This window comes from Equus przewalskii, chromosome 8, assembly GCF_037783145.1.
Source record: "Equus przewalskii isolate Varuska chromosome 8, EquPr2, whole genome shotgun sequence".
Taxonomy (NCBI): Eukaryota; Metazoa; Chordata; class Mammalia; order Perissodactyla; family Equidae; genus Equus; species Equus przewalskii.
This window is the reverse complement of record NC_091838.1, coordinates 37,316,440-37,334,660: the sequence shown is the minus strand read 5'-3', so window position 1 is coordinate 37,334,660 and position 18,221 is coordinate 37,316,440. Positions and strand designations below refer to the sequence as shown.

At 35.9% G+C, this 18,221-nt stretch overlaps 1 protein-coding gene and 1 pseudogene across 1 annotated transcript in view; both read right to left on the bottom strand.

Moving 5' to 3' along the window:
* Positions 1–1,447: 1,447 nt before the first annotated feature.
* Positions 1,448–18,221, bottom strand: part of RIPK2 (receptor interacting serine/threonine kinase 2) — a 35,358-nt gene continuing 18,584 nt past the window's right edge. Inside the window, exons 4-11 of the mRNA XM_008539681.2 lie at positions 17,681–17,838; positions 16,398–16,447; positions 15,446–15,607; positions 8,810–8,895; positions 6,097–6,186; positions 4,606–4,696; positions 2,829–2,984; positions 1,448–2,248 (exon numbers count right to left, since the gene is read on the bottom strand). Of these exons, the coding sequence (XP_008537903.1) occupies positions 1,911–2,248; positions 2,829–2,984; positions 4,606–4,696; positions 6,097–6,186; positions 8,810–8,895; positions 15,446–15,607; positions 16,398–16,447; positions 17,681–17,838 (1,131 nt within the window). The 3' untranslated portion in view covers positions 1,448–1,910. The remainder of the gene's footprint in view (positions 2,249–2,828; positions 2,985–4,605; positions 4,697–6,096; positions 6,187–8,809; positions 8,896–15,445; positions 15,608–16,397; positions 16,448–17,680; positions 17,839–18,221) is intronic.
* On the bottom strand, positions 13,863–14,403 carry LOC139085343 (tRNA-splicing endonuclease subunit Sen15 pseudogene; annotated as a pseudogene).

The following is an 18,221-nucleotide window of genomic DNA, read 5'->3' as shown; positions in this document are numbered from 1 at the left end:
CTGATCTTATTATCATGTTTAAGTGAAGTGATCTTTCCACAATGCAAAACATGACTAAAACTGTTCTAGGAATTCAAGTTAGATGCAAAAAGAAGTAAAATTTTCTAATCAAATCTCAGTTCTGAGACTGTACATTCTGAAGACGAGTGTGGCAATCAGACATAAGGAAAACAGATCTGTGAACCTCAAGAGACATTATTTTATGTACAATTCTATCATGTTTCTTAAAACAAAGGGCCTCAGACTTCAGCATACATAATGGCCTGGAGGGTTTGTTAAAACAGATTCCTGGACCTCACCAGAGATCTATTCAGAAGGTGTGAGACTGGGGCCATGGATTTGCTTTTCTAACAACTGCCAGTTGATGCTGAGGCAGCTGCTCTGTGGACTACACTCACTTCTGGGTAGCACTGTCTTAAAAAACACTGCAAAGAAGGCCTTCTTTAGCATTATCTAGTACTATCCAGTGAAAAAACATATTATTACAGATTATTAGGTCCCTTCCTAGAGTGACTGAATCTTAATCTGTCATTCTCCTACTACTTGTATAATTGTTGTCATTCATGTACTATCTATAATTTAGTACTTCTAATTCTTTTTATTATTATAAAGTGAAACTTTATATATTATAAACAGAAAACTAGTACCACTTGTCATATCTAGAATGTCATTTCAAATGAATTTAAAAAATTCTAAAATTCTTGCTAAATATGGTTCCTGAAGTTTTGAGCCTGAAGCCTATTCTTTTTGTTAACCAGGGGGATTAAAAGATGAAAGCACAATTGTGACGTTCTCCTTTACTTAATTAGAAGGCTGAAGAACTGAAAAGGACTTCCTTATTATATGACTCAAATGTTATTTAGTGCTGAACTAAAATATACTTAAAACAATCCCATCTATTACTAGCTATACTTGCACTACCTCCTGGGAAACTTGATTTAAAGGAAACTTGTTCCTTCCTTCTCCAGCTTCCATTCCACTGGACTACCGATTAGAGAGAGATTTAGAAAGTATCTGCTCAGTGCCAGGCCCTGTTCTATACTGATTGGTCATACTCTGTTGCACCTTCCCCTAAACATCCCTGTGTTATTAAATACGGGTTATAATGAAAATTGGCTGCTGAGATTGTAACAGTTCTCTTGGGGATGAGGCTTACTGCAGATTCATCTTGATCCCTGACACCAATATTTTATTCTCATCACATTGTTATCATTTGTACAGAAAAAGTTTGCAGAGTTGTAATGATGATGCCTACGTGTGCCTCCCTCATATTAAATCACGGGAGAAAGTGACTGGAATGCACACAGCCATAAGCATACAGACTGGTTGGAGAGCTGTGAGTTTAGATCTAAGCAGAAAGTGGAAAAGACAGGGTAGTGTTCACTTTACCCATCCAGATCTACCACACCATCAAATTGATATAAAAGTCATTCTGAAGCCACCAAGATTCAAAAGAATTATTTTTTTATAATATATAGAGAGAAAGGGGGAAAAGCCAAACTATGTCTCAGACGAGTAATAATCCACAAAGAAAGTGAATGTGATAACGGCTTCCATCAGAAACACATGATACCTTAAGGCATTGTTATGTATAAGAAGAATATAATTATTACACTTTAAAAAATAGTTTCAATTAACCAAAGAGACAAAAAATTGAACTATGTAGCAAAATGCCAGTTTCTACTTATATTAATTAAAAAAAACCTGTAACGTCATGGAAGGAAACTAGTATTTACCTGAAGAAGAAACTTCTTTAAGCTTCCAGTTCTCATAAGGATTTTATAAAAACAATATGATCAAGGCAACAGAAATACCTTGATCAGTACCCTTTCATAAACTCACTTTTCCTCTTGAAATACCTTGAACAGTACCCTTTCATAGACTCACTTTTCCTCTTGAAAAAGAGTCACCTATAAGCTTTTATTTTGAAATAAATTTAAAGATGGTGATCGAGAAGCCATAAATATTTCTGGGTATGGCTGAAGACCCATTTGCTTGTTATCTTTCAACTTCTGTACTATAACTTTGGCAAATTCTTCTCCTTGGATGTCAGTGGTGTCCAGTAATTGTCTGACTTTTGAGGTCCTTGTAGGTTTGGTACTAACGAGTTCATAGTCCTCCTTCATGATCAAATCCCTGGACAGAAGGGCATCTAGCGATTGGTTAAGGCAGGCTTCAGTCATCTGGTTCACAATGTCTTCTCTCTTACTCTGGATCCACTGTTGGGCTATACCAGGTTGTAATCGCTCTACAGAAGAGTAAGGGATGACAATTAAAAAGGTGAGGACAGATATACAGCTATGAGTAAAATTACATTAAAAAAATACTGCATAAAACCTAATTTTCCTATGATTGTGTCAATATGTAATACCAGTATTTTGGGCCATGCTCTTAATTTTCAGGAAACATTCAGACATTTGGGTTACCTCTTCCCCTCCCCTCTCAGAAAAAGCACTGCCTTTTTATATGCTATAAATCATGGAGCAAAAACTATTTTATTTTTATTTTTCGTTTCTTTTTTAATATAAAGGATATCTGCACATTTGTTAAATAAACAAAAATAATTTTACCTTTAGTAACATATTAAGTCACATCTCCTCTCAGCACTCCTTTCTAGTCAAATGTTCATAGAATACCATTTGGGCCTATTATCACACGTCAGCAGTCATACCTTCTGGGATTGGAAGTGCTTTCCTACCTAAGAAGGTATCTATTTATTATATTGAGGAAATAAAGACAAATAAAACTTACTGTATGGCAAATCTTCTGAACACATAGATGTGAGGTAAATGACCGCATTTATAAAGTGTCTCATAGTAAATATTTACCTGAATTTCCCTCAGCTGAGAGTGAATTTATTATTGCTAAAGCGCATGGGGTGGTCTTGTGATCACAGAATGTTGCTCTCTGAGCTGCAGGAATGTTACTATCACAACTGTGATTTACTGGACAGTGATGCAGCACAGAATAGTCTTCAGTTTTTCCTATAAAACACAACATATTCATTAGAAGTAGAATATTCCTTAGATATTCCTATTAGCTAAGACATCAACATCTGGGTCACACAGAGGATACTACTCAATGTCTTTAATTTTTCACTGTTATTAAAAAGCTGGTTCATAAACCGAATTCTGTAAGTAAATATTTTTTAGAACAAAAAAGGGTTTATACTGAATGTTTTTACCATACTTCTGTCTTGTCCTATGTAAATTATAAATCATAGAATTTTACTTCTTCACATAATCCCATTATTTCTTCTTCTGTGTCATCTTCCTCCTGCACTTCAAATGTGTCCTCTAAATCTATGTATGTCTTTCTTTCTACACTCTCTTTTGGCAATCCTTTTTAACCTCCGGGCCTCAATTACTACCTCTTCCCAAATCCATGTAATTAAATTCTCTTCATTGAATCTTAATCTTACATGTTCAACAGCCCACTGGACATCACCCTAATATGTGCGGCTAAGCACCTCAGATTAAAAAAACATTAAAAACTTAATTATTCATCTTAACTCTAAAATTTGTTTCAACTCCTATTTCTGTTAATAGCACCAATGTTCCCCCAGTCACCAGGCTTAACAACTTGTTTGGTTTTATCTTTTCTCTTTAGTCCTACAAGTGAAAAGTTATAACGTCCTTTCAGTGTGTCCTCCACAACATCACTCATACCACTCTTTCCTCTGGTACTCTGGATCAGGTCTCATAATCTCTGACCTATACTACAGTAATAGACCAATAGTTCTCCCCACCTTGAGTCTCCTTTTCCTTCTAAAATATGCTGCATATTCCAGCCAGGATGAATCTTCCTAAAGCAAAAAATTTTATCATGTCATACCATTGCTTAAAAACTTGCAATAGTTTGCTCCCTACCCAAGTAAAAAAACCCAAATAGCTTAGCCTGGTGTTTGTTAGAATTCACGATGGTATGACTCCACCCTCCTGATCTTCTCTCTCTTTTCATTTAATCTCTTTACCAGCTCAATCCAATTACTTGCTGTTCTCATGTTGCTTCTGTGCCTCTATGTTGTTCCTTGGCCTGGAATGACCATCCTTTATAACTATATCCGACCTCCAGCCAGCCAGAAATAATTTCTTCAGGATGACAACATGGTATAGTGGAGTGACATGAAAATATTTATCAAAAGACCTGGCTTCAAGTCTTGGATTTGCCAGCTACTAGCTATATGAGCCAGAAGTCTGGATCTTAAGTCTTTAAAATGATGAAATCTCCCTCACAAGGTTGCTGGGAAAGTACTTTGTAAAAAATGTTACACTTCCACTGTAATGCTTTAGCTTTATATCCATATCTCTTACAATGCATCATTTTCTATCTAAAACTATGATTACTTAGAAACAGTTCTCCCCTTTCTTAGAAGAGGTTTTTTTGTATCTTTCCACAGTGTCTAACATAATGCCTTTAATACTTAAATGTATTTGTTGAACATCCCACTACTACTTGTACATCTTTAGACTGTCAATTTTTAAAAATGAGTTATGAATGCAAATGACAGACATGTTCCATACAAACCATGATTGCTTGCCAAGAATATGGTCTTGAAACAAAATGGAAAACTTGCGAGTAATGCTGATTGAAAAATTTACGTACTAGATAAAAAATCATTGTCTTGAGCTGAGAGGGACTTTGAGGTTCTGAGAGAACTACTACTTTTATGGAGTTGAGAGGATCCACACGATTCCTAAAATAAAGAGAGGATAAATGATTTAGGTTAATGGAAAATCATTTAATAGGTTATACAACTTTGGGGCCAGCCTGGTGGTGTAGTGGTTATGGTCATGGACTCTGCTTCATTGGCCCGGGGTTTGCTGGTTCTGGGTGCAGACCTACACATTGCTCAACAAGACATCCTGTGGCAGAATCCCACACAGAAGACGAATAACAACTAGGATATACAACTATTTACTGGGGCTTTGGGGAGGGAAAAAAAAAAGAGGAAGATTGGCAACAGATGTTAGCTCAGGGCCAGGCTTCCTCACCAAAAAGCATAATTTAAAAAAAAGTCATACAGCTTTAATTTCTAAATAGTTCTTGCTTTTGGCTTATGATAAATGAAGAATCAAAACTACTACAAATTATATCTAAATTAAAGAAACACATATATAAAATAACTAACAAAAATGAACTTTATTTATCAACTCTAATTGGAGAGAGAGGGCAATAATTAAATACTTTGGAAATCATTATTTTTTCAATATTTTCTACATTATCTCAGAGGCTCTGCCTAGTGGATGGGAAATTTGAAATCTGAAACTCTGGTTACCTATTGATTTAGAGCAAATGCCTATTCTCAATGCCTCAGGTTCCTTCAACATGAAGGGGCAGGAATCCATGAAAAAAGTAATATAGACCTTGGCTCCACTTCTAGCTCTGTCATGGAATTATTGACTAACTTTCGACAAGGCATTTAAACTCTCTGGCTCTCAAGTTCCTTTTCTGTAGTGTCTAACAATGTGCATGTATGGGCTCAAAGATCCAATGAAACAGTGTATATAAAGGTGATTCAAAAACTATGTTCTGTGCTTTAAGGTTCATTTTGAACATATTATTACTGAACATATGAATATGTTCAGATGAACATATAAATAATGAATATATATACATGAACATATATATTCTTAAAAGAAATGACTAATATGACATAAGTCTGAAAGAATGCTACTAAAGAAATCATTCTTTCTGGAGAGCCACAAAAATAGCATTTTCCTTTTATTAATCACTGTAAGAAATAAGAACAAGGCAGATATTATAGCTGTTTTATATTTGGATAAGAAGACACAAATATTGTGGCAGAACTGTAATCAATGATTTATTTAGTACTACCCTGTAACACCATTCATCATATAAAACAATGACAGGTATAGAAGTCAATGCCAAACAAAGAAGCAAGGACTGTGATTTGATGAGATGAACAATGAACTGAGAATCAGGAGAGCTGGATTTCAAGTTGGAGATTGCCATGGGCTACCTAACAAATCCTAGAACCCCCTGAACTTTAGTTTCCCATCTATAAAAGGAGTTAGACTAAATGATTTTTCATATTTTCTCACATTTTCAGTTTATCAATATAATTTGTTTTACCTCCTGTGGACCATGATTTACAGACAGGTTCAGAGATAACTCCATTTTCTTCTTGTCACATAAGTGAACAGTACTCGAAGCACTCTGTAACTGGAATGAATACATATATGAACTTTAATTGGAGGTGATCAGGAAATTATGAGTAAAATACAGTCTACTTAACATTTTTTTTATTTATGCAAAGTCAATGGAAAGAGAATGTAATCAGTTTGATGATATAGTATATAATTTACAGATAGAGACGGTGTAGAACAGGGACAATAACTTTAGAGACACAGACTTTGAAACCCACCTCATATCAATTTGCTACCTCGAGCAAATTATTGATCTACCAAGTCTTCATCTTTAAAAACAGATCAATACCTACATGCAGGATTGTTCTAGTAATTAAGTGAGATAATAAATATAAAGTATTTGGTACAAACTAGGTACTTAATAAATTTTGGGGGTGTGTGTGTGTCTATCCATAATTATTAAGCATTTGTTATATTTTAGGCACTGTGCTTAATAATAAGTACTAGTATTATCTTCATTTTATAGATAGGAAACCAGGGCTGGACTAAGTAAAGGAGGCAAGGTGCCCTAACGGAATGATGAGGGTCATGGAGCCAATCAGATCTGGGTTAGAATCATAGGATACCTAACTGTTGACCTTGGGTGTGAGACAATCTCAACTTACTTGTCTATAAACTGGGGATACGAATACCTATTTTGGGGGCTAGCCCCGTGATCGAGTGGTTAAGTTTGCATGCTCTGCTTCGGTGGCCCAGGGTTTTGCCAGTTAGGATCCTGGGCGCGGACATGTCACTGCTCATCAGGCCATGTTGAGGTGGTGGCCCACATGCCACAACGAGAAGGACCCCAACTAAAATATACAACTAGGTACTGGGGGGATTTGGGGAGAAAAAGCAATTAAAAAAAAAGATTGGCAACAGTTGTTAGCTCAGGTGCCAATCTTTAAAAAAAAAAAAAAAGAATATCTATTTTGCAGGATTATTGTAAGGATGATTAGAAGTACTATATACTCAAAGGCCCTAAGATTATTTAGTAAGCATTCAATAAATTTTAGCTGTTAAGCAGATGATTTACTTAAATGCTACACTTTTGTATTAAAACCATTAAGTGATTTACTCCTGTCTATAAAGCATGTTTGGATTAGTTACCATCACTATTGAGTGATTTAAAAACAAACCTATCAGTCTGCTGTTCTTTCCCAAACCAACATAATGCTAACTGCTCTGTGGAACTTTAGAAATTGGTGGGTTCCACACCCAGCCCTCCAGAACCCATACTTATGACTGTCTGCTCCATTACAAGGGTAAGAAATTTAGGAGGAAAAAACTACTTATCATCTGTGTATGTAATCTATATCATCTATACTCTACGTCATGTATAAAATGGGGATGATATTCTTTACCTACTAGTTTCAAAGAATTTATATAAGGATTTAAAAAGAGAAAAAAGGAACTACAACAACTCTAAGTGAAAACAATAGCAACTTAAAAACACCAAAGAAAGTAATGCTATTATTAAATGGTATGGTTCTCTTCCATTTTATAACCAACAAAGCAAATTTTTCTACCCACTTTTGCTCAGAAGAAGAGAACACTGTGAGGAGAGAAAGGGAACTGAAAAGATAAAGCAAAAAGAAATGTTATCAGAAGGTTGTATCTACTAAGAAGTAGAGAAATTGGAAAGTTCTGGAAAACACTGTACCTACTCAGAAGTAAGGAAGTTAGTGATAAGTTATCAAAAGAAGTGAAACACAGTTTTTAGTTCCTTAAAAAACTCAGGCACTAATATTGCCACCATCAATTTTTACTTTGGTAAAGGGTAGTTGTTTCCTTTATGTGCTTCCCTTTTAAAGCAAAGGTATGTCAATAGATCCAATAAACCACAACAGGCCAGTAGCAATGCTATTTAGTGATAAGTAACTGTAGCTTATGCCTGTTTACTATCCAAGAGTTTGCATAATAACTAATGATTTTTATTATCACATCTCAAATGCAATTTAATGAAACCCAGCAAGTGCTAAACTATGCTTACTTTGCCCCTAAAGGACTGTAGGTGCTTCATAAACAACTTTTGATGATATTAAGAAAACCTTGCAGTAATAAGTCCCTTCAATTGTTCTGATCTACAAGAGCCAGAATGAGTAAACAAGACAACTGTTTTAAGTAATTCATATCAACTCCTACTTTGCTTTATGCAACATTGAGAGATTGAGTGGGAAAATGAAAAAATAAAAAAATACACGTTTTGGTCTCAATTATTAATAAAAATTCTACAACTTAACTTGGCAATAAATCTCAGAAAAGCCCAAGTACACTGAATAAAGAGAAGTGCAAGAGCCCTGACATCTATTACTCAGTATAAATTAAAACTTTAGGGAAATAAATGTAGATTAAAAAAACCCCTAGTGATTTAGGGCATTCAATTGTACACAATTGGCATTTGTTACACATTTTAAATTTACATTTGCTACACGGGAGTTCTTTGAAATCTGGAGGTGGCCATTTGAATGAAATGGAAAAGTTCTTTGGTGACAAAGGACAGACAGTATTCATAGTCTCTGGTAAACGCCCCTGCTCCAATACTATAGCCTACATCTGTGAAAAGTATATAGATAAAAACTAAATTAAACTAAAAATCTCCATGACTAATATATAATTGTTTGAAGTTCTAATTTCTAGCATTTCATTTAGCAATTTACCTTTGTTTTCTTTAGTTGAATAACAGCTTCAAGAAAGGTTATCTCTTCAAATGTTCTCAGAACTGGTTCAAGTTCTATTAAACATTCTACATAAGAAAAAAATACAATTTGAGCTCATATTGTTTCTAATCATTAAATTGAAAAATCTAAGTGCTAATATTTAACTGATAAGGCCCTAAGTCAATTTTCCCCCAAAATGATGACATTCAGCTGTCTTAAGAGCCTTTATTACAGGCACAAAGATAGACATATAGACAATGGAATAGAATTGAGAGTCTAAAAATAAACCCTTACAATTATGGTCAACTGCTTTTTGACAAATTTGCTAAGGCAATTCAATGGGGAAAGAAGTGGATATTCACATGGCAACAGATAAATTTAGACTCTTACCCTCACATCACAAACAGAATTAACTCGAAATAGATCATACACCTAAATGTAAATATAGGAAAAAGTCTTCATGCCTTGGGTTAGGCAAAGAATTCTTAGATATGACATCACAAACAGGATCCATTAAAAAAAAAAAAACTTGATAATTGGACTTCAAAAAAACTGAAAACTTCTGCACTTCAAAAGAGGCTATTAAGAAAAATGAAGACAAGCCACAGACTGGGAGAACATTTTTGCATATCATGTAACTTCTAAAGGACTTATATGTAGAATATATAAAGAACTCTGACAACATAATAAGAAGACAAATAACCCAATTAAAAAAAGGGCAAAAGACTGAATTTTACCAAAGGAGATATACAAATGGCTAAAAAGCACATGAAAACATGTTTAACATCATTAGTCATTAGTAAATGCACATTAATACTACAATGAGATATCACTCCATACTCACTAAAATGGCTATAATTAAAAAAACAGACAATAACAAGTATTGACAGTGACATTGAGAAATTGAAAACCTCATGCATTGTTGGTAGGAATGTAACATGATGCAACCACTTCGGAAAACAGGTTGGCAGTTTCTTAGAAATGAAAGATAAATTTACCATATAACCCAGCAATTCCACTCATAGGTAGTTACCTAAGAAAAATGAAAACATGTGTTCACATAAAGACTTGCATATGAACAGTCATAGCAGCATTATTCATAATAGCCAACAAGTAGAAACAATCATAAATACTACCACTACTACAACAATAAATGAACTTGTTGTTCAAGGAAGATGCCAGGGCTCCAGAGATAAAAGTGAGTGTCACTAACATACAGATGGTATGTAAAACCACAGTTTGGACTGGATCATCTGGGAAGAGTGTATACACAGCAAAGTTAAGGACCCATATTAGAGCTCTGAGGCATTGAAACAGTCAGAAATTGATTAGAGGAAGAGAGAAAGAGATTGAGGGAGAGAGGATAGTAGTCTCTTGTGTCTTGGAAGCCATCAAAGGGAAAGTTCTAAGGAAGGAATTGCCAGTCATGTCTAATCTGCCAGGAGGTCAAGTAAGATAAGCAGGACCTTCCACCATCATCATTACTGGTAACCAGAACAAATGTAGTTTCAGTGGAGATATGAAAACAGAAGACTGACGTAAGTATGCTAAAAAATGAATTACAGGGAAAGAAATAGAGACCACAAGTATGGACAATTCCTACAAGGTATTTAGCTCTGAATGGGAGCAGAAAAATGAGGCAGTCGCTGAAGGATGTTATGGAGTCAAGATTTTTTTCCTAGATAAAGGTAGGAGATAATAATAGAACATATCTGTATGATAGTAGAATGATCCAGTAGACAGGCAGAGATTGGCAATGCAAGGGCTGAGAGAGAATATAAGGAACAGAATGCTGGAGAGGAGAATGGTATCCAGAACACGACTGACACTGTTTACATTTGTATATGTATGTGGACATTTTTTCTACTGTAAAAGAGATAAGGCAGGAAACATGGATACAAGCACAACTGGATCCGTAGATCTGGTAGTAGAACCAGGAGGGAGTTCCCTCTCATGGTTTCTATTTTCTTCATGTAGTGTGAGAACGGTGATCAGCTCAAAGGAAAGATAGAGCATGGGGTGTAGGAGATTTAGGAAGAGAGGATAAAGTATAATGTGCATTACCTCAGTCTTCTCTTGCTAAGTTCAGAATCTTTTAAGAAAAGCCATAGAATAAAGATAGATGGTGATCAAAATGTCACCTCTGTTACTGATAAAGCTAACTGAGAATGTACCTTCAGATCTGGAGCCACTGGGCTTGATAATGCTTTACTCCTGCAAGTTGACAGCTATATTCACTGAGTCACAGGCCGCACCCAGCTTCCACATGGGGGAGTATAAAATGTCTGCATCCTTTAGACAGGCTGACTTCTAAAGGAAGAAGAAAACTGAGAGGGGACCAGATAAGCATGCTCAGTTTTTCTCCAAAATTAACAAACGAGGTAAGTCTGAGGAGAAATGACTGAGGAACAGATAGAAGCTGGAAACATTCCTCTGATACATTCCTTCTTGGGGATTGAAATGGAATTTCATCTTTGCTTTGGAAACATGAAAAATGGGACTTGCATGCCTCCTCCAGCAGTACAAGATGATCATCTAAGACAGCAATTCTCAAACTTTTAGGTCTCAGCACTCTTCAAAATTATTGAGTACCCCAAAGAGCTTTTGTATATGTGGATCATAGCTATTGATATTTACTACATTAGAAATTAAAACTGAGAAAAATTTAAAACATAAGAGTATATGAGAACGAATTCCATTATTTGTTGGAACAATGATATCATCACACCTTATTTAGCCTCTGGAAAAATCCACTATATACTCTTGAGAGGATGATGGTAAAAAGGGAAAATAATATTTATTATTTTGAAAACAATTTTGATTTTGTGAACCTCTTATAAGAGTCTCAGGGACCAATCCCCCAACCCCACCCCACACCTTAAGAACAGTTGATCTATCAGAATGGAACAATAGATGTATCTGAGAAGCATAATAGAATTGCTAAGTAGTATTTAGTGCCAGTTTTGGCCATTAATTTAAAGAGAAACCAGTGACTTCCACTTCTGGCCAAGATGCAGTTAACAATGACCGATTTATCCTCCTGCCTGAAACAACCAAAAAAGCCAGACAAAATATATGCAACAGTGGTTTTCAAGACACTGGATATCAGGGAACAAAGGACAGCAATCATTGAGACGGGAAACAAACGAGGTGAGCCTTACGACTGCCCAGGCTCACTGCCTTGAGAGTTTCTAGCATTCTACAGTTTCCCACAGAGAGAAGGAAGTGAGGTAGAGCCTGGTGGACACTCAGAGTTGAGGAGACGGGGCTGAGAGTGTGAGTAGACAAAGGCAGGGAGACTTCATCGGACAGAGTACCAGAGAGGAGAGAGGTGTACAGAGGGAGAACTCTAGAGATCCGCAGAGGGTTCCTCTCAAGTATTCAGCAGCACTCATCAATGGAGGGTGGAGAAGTCAGTAAGCCAAAGGCCAAAGTCTTCAATGAACAATAGGGAAAAACCATTAAGCTTGTAGGGAAGCAAGTATTGCCTAATGGCATGATCTTTAAAAGAGCTAGAAATTTTAGAGAATGGAGAAGAAGAAACTATTTGGAAGGGGCATTGGAGACAAAGAAAATATATACCCTCCCACATGGTTATGGGAAATAGATAAAATGTGAATCCACTATTTTAGCAACTTTTGATTTTTTAAATATAATGCTGATGAGTATAGGACATAAATTTTGAATGGAAAATATATTTCCTCATTTTTTTAGTTGAAATGAAGATTCCCGGTCTGTGGCTTGTCTTATTTTTTCTTAATAGTAGCTTTCGACATGCAAAAGTTTTCAATTTTTTTGAAGTCCAACTATCAAGTTTTTTAAATTTTAAAACACTTTTATTATATAAGTAATACAAATAAACAAAAACTGAAATATTGAAGAAAGACAAAGTCATCCATTTACTGCCCTGCCATCCTATTATAACTACAGTAGTTTGCCATCTTTTTATTTATATGCTTGGTATATTATTTACAGCTATGATCATACCCATTTAGACATTTTTGTACCTTGCTTTTTTACTAAATATTTTCTCATGTTTTTCATTATATCCATTACTAATTTTTAATGAATACATAATGTACCATTCATTGGCTATATATATCTGTTTACTATTTCCAGACCAGGCAAACTATGGCTCTGCATTTGTAAGTAAAGTTTTATTGGAACACAGCCATGCCCATTTATTTACATGGTTATTTTTATACTACAAACTGCAGAGTCGAAAAGGTGTGAGAGAGACTAGGGCCTGCAAAGCCTAAAATATTTCCTTTCTGGCCCTTTACAGAAAAAGTTTGCAGATCCCTGACTTAAACTTTTAAGTGATTTATAATTCGGGCTATTACAAGTAATGCCACTTGGAACATCTTTGTGCATATAATTTTTTGTACTTTAGGCAACTTAATTGGGAGGTATTAACAAAAGTAGAATAACTGAGTCTACTTAATAAAGATGTTTTCAAGGCTGACACTGTCCCCCACTGTCTCTCTTCTAACATTCTAGCTATGATATAATAAGAGTGGTGGTAATAAGAATGGAAAGGATGGCCCAGTACTCCTGTAGGTAGCACTTCTCTGGTCCCTATTAATCTAGATATGTATTTTTACACTCTGGATGAGCATATTTTTAGTTTTGATTTAAAGTTAACCAAAAAGGGAAGTAACAGTAATTGCAACATGAAAACCAATTGAAAGAAATCTTTTACTTTCTACTGGGGCTGAAAAAGCAGACTGAAGTAAACTCTCCAGGTGTCAAGGTGTATGCAATGCCATTCCAGGCTAGCTGTAGTGGCCATAATGCAATGGGAGGGCTGAGTAAGGGAAGGAGGTGGCAGTCTCAACAGTCTAGTAGTGGCAGCAGTGAACAATGAGGCAGCTGTGGGTGCAGGATGACAGAAGAAACACACGTGCTCCATCCCTCTGAACACATCCTAGGCAGAACCTTGTATACAACTGTAATTAAACTGTCTCTAGATAAGAAATTTCTAGAGCAACTACCCTAAATTTTTTAACAGAAAAACATTTTTCTATCTTGGAAAACTTTATTCTTCAAAAAGAAAACTTACGGATTATGACCAGCTGAGTCAACCCTGACTATCTCTGAGATAAAAGATGAAGCAGGCTCATAGGTCTCAAATCCAATCTTGAATGAATAAAGCAAGCATCAGGAAGTATAGGTGTCATCTTCTAAGAGAAATATTCTTACAATTTTCGAGATGCCTTCAAGATCTCCCTTATCCTGTTATGGCTGAGGGAAGCACTGATGGCTGTGGGCACCACAGTCTGTAACCCTTCTCCTTCTATCTCAGTACTGACAAGGCAGATGAGCTGGAGATCTGGTAATCCCACACAGTTTACTTCATGCCAACTTTTACTCTCCATGAGGCCCAGGTAAATCAAGAATGCTATATAAACTTGGGTGGCATCTCCTATATCTAATTCCATTATTTCTAAATACTTAGGGTGGGTGCCCATCCAGGCATCTTCGGGGGCCCATGAGTGGGCACTGCTGCCACCGCTGCCTAAGCCCAGACTGCTGCAGCTTGGGGTGGGCTCGGGGTCACTGTGCTCCTCCACGCCAGGCCATGCTGCACCCAATTATCAATTTTTTTAAGGATCTTGTTTCTGATGTCATATCTATGAACTCTCTGCCTACCCCAAGGTCATGAAGATTTTCTCCTATTTTGCATTGAGATGATGATCCGTTCTACCTCTGAAATAAATCTTAATTTCTAATTCTTCTACTCTAGGATTACCACCTTAACTAGAAAACTCCTGCCAAGAGTCTCCTAGCTGGTCTCTTTGCTTCCACTCTTGCTCCAAACAATTTTCCACATAGCAGCAAGAGTGATTTCTCCTAAACTTAAATTAGATCATGGCATTTCCCTGCAAAACACAATTTAATGGCTTTCCATTGTACTTGGAATAAAAATCAAACCTTTTATAATAGCCAACAGCCTCTTCTACCTCTCCAGTCTCACCTCATATTATTCTCTTCCTTGCTCACTATATCCCAGCTCACAGGACTTCTTTTTGTGTGTTGCAAATACCAAACTTTCCTCTTCTAGCTTCAGGGTCTTTCCCTTGCTGTTTTCTCTGCCTGAAATACTCCTTTACTTTTTGAATGGCTGGCTCCTTTTCAAGCTTAAAATTTCAGCTCAAACATTTGTTTCTAAGTAAAGGGCTTTCCTCCCCTCCTTTAACTACTCTATTATCTTGCTTATTTCCTTAAAGGACTTCCACAATTTATAACTTGTTCATTTATTTGTTTTTTCCCTGTCTTCTCAACTTGAACGTGAGCTCCAGGAATTTAGCAACTTAGACTGTCTTGTTCACTACTCTGTTCCCCGTGCTCCCCACAGTATGTAGCACATGGTAGGTGTTCAATAAATACTTGTTGAATACATGAATGGAATTATTACTCATATCAGATGATTTCTCTTTTCTGTTAGGAATTCTCAAATCTGCTCTAGAAGCAGTTACCCTCTTATAAATGCTATGAATGACAAGAGTGAAGAGAATTAAAAAAACAACTTCGAGTCTCTCATCTAACTTGTGTAATCTTTCAAGGAATATTTTATTCACAGTATACACACTATTTTTGTAATTCAAAAAGTCCAGATTAAAATTGTACACTCACTTAAGAATGATGGTCTTTCATCTGGATTTTGTGCCCATCCACTTTCTATCAGAGAGATCATAAGTGCTCGATGAGGTATATCAAATGGCAAACTTTCTTCATTAGTGTCAGGTCGATGTCCTTGTGACACACTATACATAATCTGCAAAGGATTGGTGACTTCTGTCAAAACAAATATATTTCCTTCATTAGAAATATTTTATGATTCAATATATTAAATACAGTCTAAACCCACCCAAATGAAAATGAAGGAATCTTAGAAATAATTCATTACCCCCCTTTTGTTAAAGGAATATATATATCCCAGCCACTGCCAGATCTGTCTGCTTCCTGTGGGAGGAGTTTATATCCTCATCTTATTAATTTTGGCTTAGCCAAGTGATTTGATTTTGTTAATGGAATGTGAGTAGAGCAGAGCTGAGCAGAACTTAGCAGAGCCAGAAGGGCCATAGCAACTAATATCTAATGTTAATAAGAAACAAATGTTTCTTTTGTAAGCTATTGAGGTTTTTTGTTACACAGCAAACTGAGTAACGCAAACCTTAAAATAATGTTATCAGAAAATTTAAAAATTATTCTTGTTTGTCAGTCATTTTGGAAGGAGAACTAATTAAAATTTCATATAAAGAGTTTCATAGCTGGAATGAATCTCAGAAATAGCATTCAAAATTCTCATTTTACAGATGCAAAAGATGAGGACTCAAGATTTAGAGGCTTGATCATAGAACTAATTACTGTCAGAGTAAGAATTAGAATCTACATCTTTATGATCCTTAATCAAGTACACTTTCCAAGATACAGTGGATTCACAATTGATAAACTGTTGGTTTTACAGTGTGTTTGCCACAAAATGAATGGTAGGCAGATTTAAAATAAGATGAGCTTTAGATAGTTCTGAGTGTGGCCTACCAACATGATGTTATCTAGAATAAGGAAATCAAAGTACACTTACCTTCAAAAGGCTGTTTTCTGGATAAGACTTCCCATGTGATAACTGCATAGCTGTTTAAGATAAAAAAATATATATATAGTACATTATAAACTAACTTGAATAATAATCTAAAATAGCACTAAATTTAAGAGCTGACTGTGGAGACACCATTTTTTGTTTCTGGTAAGGAATATTCGCCCTAAGCTAACATCCATTGCCAATCTTCCTTGTTTTTTCTTTTTTTTTGCTGGAGTAAGATTAGTCCTGAGCTAGCATCTGTGTCAATCTTCCTCTATTTTGTATGTGAGATGCCTCCACAACATGGCTGATGAGTGGAGTAGATACACACCCGAGATCCGAACTCACGAACTTGGGCTGCCGAAGTGGAGTCTGCGGAACTTTAACCACTTGGCCATGGGGCTGGCCCCTGGAGACACCATTTTTGAAAGTGTTAAGGTAGTGGAATGCTGTATAAAGAATCACCATATACAGCCAAGATGATGAATGTTCATATACAGTTTTGTTTTGAAAGGGAATTAACCCTAAATTGAAAAAATAGAAATTACTGCAATAAAAATGAAGTTAGGGGCCAGCCTGGTGGCGCAGTGGTTAAGTTTGCACGTTCTGCTTCTCGGCGGCCTGGGGTTTGCTGGTTTGGATCCTGGGTGCCAACATGGCACTGCTTGGCACACCATGCTGTGGTAGGCGTCCCACACATCAAGTAGAGGAAGATGGGCATAAATGTTAGCTCAGGGCCAGGCTTCCTCAGCAAAAAGAGGAGGACTGGCAGTAGTTAGCTCAGGGCTAATCTTCCTCAAAAAAAAAAAAAAAAGAAGAAGAAGAAGAAGTTATATGCAAGGCCAACTTGTTGAGGATAATTTAATCACTCTTGGAGACTTAGATAAGCTGTGCCCTCTAATGACATAATTTTATTCTTCACAATAAATAAATAAAGAGCAATAAAAAAAATTGTCTTACGTAGCCCTATTCTACTGAATTTTTTCTGGTGTGAGTACTACCGCCTTTGGTAGTATTATGTGTTAGGCACACTGTTTCCCTCCCTCCATCAAAGTCACATATGATAAAAACTCTAAGTATTACACTATAAATTTCTTCAAGGATATAACAGTGGCTTAGAGTAAGGCATCTTTAATTTGAAAAATATTAGTCACTCTGGTCTTTATTTTCACCATACTTATGAGAGAAGAATAAAAATCACATTTTAAAATGTAGCTTCAAAATTCTGATTGATTAATCTTGTTTTTTCAGACAAGTTAACTCTGAGCAAAGGTAACATACTATACCTATATATATCATGCTTGACACTGGCCCTTGATTTTTGTCCAGGTTCATAGTTTTCAGGTGGCATATAGATAATTGTCCCTCCTTCTGGCGCAGATTTACTACTTCGTGACTGTGAGAGGGACATCATGCGCCATTTTGATAAACCAAAATCTGCAATCTATAAAGGAAAAGAATAAATAATTGAATTTAAAAATATTCTCTTTAAAAAAATCCAAGAATTGACTGTCTTTTTTATACGCGTTGTATTTGAGACCAGAGGATATATCATATATATTAATACTTTATCTCTCTATATTCCACCAGTTTCTTAACAAATTGGATTCCATAGTGTTGAGCGAATAACTCTAGAAGCAATACATACTGATTTAAAGTTTAGCATGTTATTACAAATTTTAAAAGGGAGACTAAATTTCGAAAAATTAAAGAGGGGTATTTTTTGCCTTATAATTTGAATGAGTGTATACACTGAACACTACTTTATATGACCAGCAGCTGTATAGCATGTGCTCTTCAAATTCACCTACACCTCACAGAACTGCT